At 35.8% G+C, this 5,348-nt stretch overlaps 1 protein-coding gene across 1 annotated transcript; it reads right to left on the reverse strand.

Moving 5' to 3' along the window:
• Positions 1-804: 804 nt before the first annotated feature.
• Positions 805-3,948, reverse strand: LOC111798611 (indole-3-pyruvate monooxygenase YUCCA6). Its single transcript, XM_023681859.2, has 4 exons — positions 2,976-3,948; positions 2,041-2,289; positions 1,829-1,951; positions 805-1,560 (listed from the first exon to the last, which is right to left on the reverse strand). Exons 1-4 carry the CDS (start codon positions 3,699-3,701, stop codon positions 1,345-1,347), a joined length of 1,314 nt encoding a protein of 437 aa, XP_023537627.2. The 5' UTR covers positions 3,702-3,948; the 3' UTR covers positions 805-1,344.
• Between the last annotated feature and the right edge of the window lie 1,400 nt (positions 3,949-5,348).

The raw sequence follows: 5,348 nt of genomic DNA on the forward strand, positions 1-5,348 counted from the left end.
AATATTATCATTTTTCATTTAAATTCAAATTCCATTGGTTCATTTATCACCAATCAATTAATTCTTTCAATCATTTTTTTTTTCACAATTATTTTATTTTATAAAAACCATTTTTATTTATTTATTTTTATTTATTTTTAAATATTATTCTATCTAATTTTGATTAATTAAGCTTTAAAATAATGTATGTCACTGTCAAATCAATTAAATGTATCAATTTAGACAATACAAATCAAAATTTGACTACCCGTATCTTTTCTAAAATATGTAATTAAGCGATAATTATGGAAATAATCCAAAATTTAGCATATGTATTATAATAACACATATTTTTTGAAGGAATAGCACGGATTTAATATGATTTGAAAGGATCCTTATTGGGATTATGAAGAAATCAAAAGTTTAATTTTAATTATTCCACTAAATCTCCTTGATCATAGTTAAAAGTAAAATATTTTTTACAAATGGTAATTTTTTGCAATTTTGTTGTGAGAATTGTGTACAATCATTAAGCTTTGCATAGTTTTAGTGGTCCAATATACTACTTGGAATTGAAAAATAAATTCTTACGACAGCGAAATTCTTCCGTGACCGTGACCGAACAATTTAATTATCATTTTTATTATTCATTTAATATAAAATTAAATTTACCATAAAGTTTTGATTTAATTCGAGCTTTTTAATTTTTTAAATAATTATTAAAAATGCATAAAAATAGTGTCCTCAATTTTTTAAATAATTATTAAAAATGCATAAAAATAGTGTCCTCGACTTCAAAAATGCTTATACAAAGAACGAAAAAAAAAAAAAAAAACACAATCATGCTGTTCTCACTGGAACAAGTAATCTCGAAACGAATACATAGTTAAAAAGTAAATTTTTTTTTTCAATTTTTATCTCGTGCATCTAACGGTTATGTTCGAGTTTCCCAAAACCTCGTCTTTTTCAAGTCGTTTCTTTTGTCTCACTAGAATATCATTCTATAACAAAAGCCAAACACCTCCCAAGCAATTCCTGTTTCCAAACATCCCCTTTCTCTCTCTCTCTCTCTAACCAGAGAGAAAAAATTGTTCAAAAGTGGCAGTTTTGCCCTTCACGAGAAAAAAAACTCTTCTGTTTCTTCCTCCTTCCCGAGGGCTGAACGGTAATTTCCTTCGCTTTTTTTTTTTTTTTTTTTTTTATAATTCAAATCCTTTTTCTTAATCAAAGAAGCGTCGAAACCCCGCAAGTTCCCTTTCGTCGAAGAAGGGAGCGATGAATCTCGAATCGGCGATTCAATGAATTACGATTCCTTTTTCCTACTTTTTTTGGGCATTTTCAGAAAGAGTAGAGTGTCAGATTCCTCTACGTGGACGGTGGAGATAGCGTAGTGGGAGTGGAAAGCTTAGCCTCAGCTTTCCAACACCGTTCGATGTCCTCGGCGATTCTTTTGGCGTCCATTGATGCGCCGAGTAATCCACGCTTTGTGAATCCCACTGCATATAGCCCATTTTCTCCTTTCCATCCATTTGGAAATGGCCTCCTTGGCAACCCATCTTTTTTCCCAAACATTTCTCCTTCCTAAAACATTAATCAAATCAAATCAATCCCGACACTCCAAAACATGTTTTTAAAATCCACGACAATTTTCAAATTTACTCCTAAACATGTCGTTCCACCTAAAAACAATCGATTCTTTAACAATCGAGCTACACCCATATCAAATAAAACGAATGTCGAGCTACACTTGTATCAGGTGAAATGAACAAAAACGTCAAATTTAGTATAATTTAACGGACACGACCTAGAATCTAGAAGTAGGGTGGGGGAAGGAAGGTAAAAAGCATACCTTTAGCCAAGAGGGGACATTGCTTCTATAACCAGTAGCCAATATAATGGAATCAAATCTTTCTATTCTTCCATCAACAAATTCCACAGCTTGACGTTTCAGCCGTTTGATGCTAGGACGAATCTAAAAATCAACGGCAGAGAAAATTTCTCAATAATTAAATAACAATAATACATTTTTAAACTTTTTTAAAAAGAAAAGTGAAATAGTACCTTAATATGTCCCGTTTTGATTTTGGCAAGGGTACCAACGTCCAATACTGGAGTTTTTCCGGACATGTTTTTGAGCCGAAGTGGGCCCATAATGGGCCGGTCCAACCCGAATCTGGCAGTGTCCCCAAGCATCAGCCTCGACACCATTAGCAGGAACCCATCGACCAGACGTATGGGGAACCACTTTAGCAACCACATGGACAACCCGAAAGTTGATCTCCCCAGCATCTCTCGTGGTAGTACGTGCACCTTCAATTTCACAATAATTATCAAACACCCCCTAATTTCATTACAACTTTCTAATTTCACCCCTATATTTAGATGAAATCGTAAAACAAACCCATTACCAATTTGATCATATTCAAACAATCACCCTTATACTTCGATGAAATTGCAAAACAAACCCATTATCAATTTGAACATAGCTTACTAAGTGGGATGGAGTGGAGTGACACAATACAGACAGAACATGACTTCCTGAGGCTGTTTTGTTTTGTTTCGGTTTTGTCTTTGTTCTTTTTAAACAGAGAAAAAGCACTTTCAGATTGGATTTGAGAGATTCATGATTATGACAATCTATATAAGATCCTAAGTTTTTTAATTTTTTTTTTTTTAATTTTTTCAAAACTATATTGCGCATGCTGGAGAATCCCAAGAAAGTGAAAGATCATCCCTTTCCCCTTATTTTTTTTATTTTTATTTTTAAAATTAATAATTTCCATAATTAGATCTTCCTATAACCCTTATTTCTTCCTTTTTTTTTCTTGAAAATCTGTTCAAAATTGATTTTCTGAGGAAATCCCATCTGGGTTTTGATTAAAAACCATAAATAAACAATACCCATAATTTATTTTTTTAAAAAAAGTGCAAAAATTAAAAGAAATTGAAGAAAAAAAAAAGGGAAAAAAGGGGAAAAAAACAGAGGGTGTTCTTACAGTGTCTCTGACAACGAGAGAAGGGCTTGCACTATGTTCACAAAGATCCAAACAAACTTCCATCCCTGAATTTCCACAGCCAACGACCAAAACCTTTTTACCTCGAAACTCCTCGCCGCTTTTATACAAACTCGTGTGTTTAATCGAGCCACCAAATTCCGTCATTCCGTCGAACTCCGGCACCACCGCCTCCGCATTTTCACCAGTAGCGACGATCAACCACCGGCAAACATACTCCGTCTCATCACCACGACAACCACCGCGCTTGCTCCTCACGCGCCAAAACCCAAGGGTATGATCGTACTCAGCCTCTGCTACCATCTCGTTAAATCTGGGCCGTATATCAAATCTCTCCGCGTAATCCTCCAAATACTTAACGAATTGTTGCTTAGAAGGATACGTCGGAAAATCCCCCGGAAAACCCATAAACGGCAGCTCACAAAATTGCTTCGGTAGATGCAACCGTAGCCGATCATACGTCTTTAACTGCCACAACGACGCTATACAGTTGGATCTCTCCAGTAACATACTCGGTACTCCTCTTTGTTTCAAACACGCCGCCGCCGCTAATCCCGACGGCCCTGCTCCTACTATCACCGGTCCCGGAACCCAAACCCGCCGCATCCCGCCGCCGCCGCCTCCGCCTCCGCCGCTAATCTTCTCTGTAAAAATAGGGTCATTCGATAACTTCCCTTCTATTTCCCTCAAATAAGAACCCATCTCCATAAAAAACCAAACCAAACCAAAACAAAACACAAAAATCCCTTGAATCTTGGAGCCTTATCCGTTTAGAAGAATGAGTAAAATTCGTATTTTTTTTCAATTCTTTTATTTTCTCCAATTCATTTTTTGATTTTCAAAATCTCTGCTCTGTTTCAATGAAGGGGCGAGCTACAAGTACGGGCCTAAATCAGCATTCAACACACACACACAGAGAGAGAGAGAGAGACAGAGAGATGAGAGAGAGAAAGAGAGAGAGAGAGAGAGCATTAAGAGAGATGGCGATTTGTCTATATATATTCCTTTTGTTCACAGAATGAATTTATACGAGAGGAAGGTAAATGGGCCTTATTATATTTATATATTTATAATTTATATATATATATATATATGTGCGCATTTATATAACTGATATTAACCAACAACAACTTCAAAACTCATCCCATAACTTTCGTTATCTTCTTTTTATTTTTTATTTTAAAAAAATTAAATTTTGGGTTTTTGGGGAAGAAGAAGAAGAAGAATGTGGATAATTAATTAATATTCGGCATTAACTACGTGAGGTAATTATTCTCTTCCATTGTGTTTTTAATTTATACGACAAAATCCAAACACAATCTTTTAATTTCGTATTATTAAAAAAATTCCATTCGATTACGTCATCTTATTCTTCTGGGTGATGGAAGTCCCACGTTCGCTAATTTAGAGAATGATCATGTGTTTATAATTAAATAATACTCCCCATTGGGTTGAGGCGTTTTGGGGAAGTTCGAAGCAAAGTCATGAGAGCTTATGCTCAAAGTGAACAATATCATATCATTGTGGAGAGTCGTGTTCATCTAATATGGTATTAGAGTCGTACCTTAAACTTAGTCGTGCCAATAGATTGGTAAATTCTCAAATGTCGAACAAAGGACTCCAAAAAGGAGTTGAGCTTCGATTAAGGGGAGGTGTACTTTGTTCGAGGGAGGTGTTGGATAATGAAAGTCCCACATTGGCGAATTTACAGAATGATCGTGAGTTTATAATTAAATAATATTCTCTCCATTGATACGAGGTGTTTTGGGGAAGTCATGAGAGCTTACGCTCAAAGTGGACAATATCATACCATTGTGGAGAGTCGTGTTTATCTAACATGGTATCAGAGTCATGCTCTAAACCTAGTCGTGCCAATAGATTAGTAAATCTTCAAATGTCGAACAAAGAACTCCAAAAGAAAAAGGAGTCGAGCTTGGGAGGTGTTGGATGATGAAAGTCCAATTTAGAGAATGATCATGAGTTTATAAGCAAATAATACTCTCTCCATTGGTTTGAGGCATTTTGGAAAGCCCAAAGCAAAGGCATGAGAGCTTATGGTCAAAGGGGACTGGGGATTCGTGTTCATCTAACATGGTATCAGAGCCATGCCCTAAACTTAGTCGTGCCAATAACACACATTACATTAAATTTTTTGTTTTTATTCTAATTTGTTTCGCGTGTTGGATGAAAATCATCGTAGGAACTACAAGATCGCCCCCAATGACGTCTTCGACATTTATAGGTCGTGGACTGACCAGGAACTACGAGATCACTTCAAGGACGCCTTTGATATCTAGAGGTTGCAGACCGACCATAAAACTCTGTTCAATAAGTGTAGGAACTACAAGATCACCC

The sequence above is a fragment of the Cucurbita pepo genome, chromosome 7 (assembly GCF_057944985.1).
Source record: "Cucurbita pepo subsp. pepo isolate OVF chromosome 7, ASM5794498v1, whole genome shotgun sequence".
Taxonomy (NCBI): Eukaryota; Viridiplantae; Streptophyta; class Magnoliopsida; order Cucurbitales; family Cucurbitaceae; genus Cucurbita; species Cucurbita pepo.

Coding starts and splice junctions, on each gene's coding strand:
- LOC111798611 (XM_023681859.2), bottom strand. CDS start 3,701: ATGGAGATGGGTTCTTATTTGAGGGAAATAGAAGGGAAGTTATCGAAT. Junction 2,290..2,975: donor CTCTCGTTGTCAGAGACACT/GTAAGAACACCC, acceptor GTGAAATTGAAG/GTGCACGTACTACCACGAGA. Junction 1,561..1,828: donor ATGTCCCCTCTTGGCTAAAG/GTATGCTTTTTA, acceptor TTAATGTTTTAG/GAAGGAGAAATGTTTGGGAA.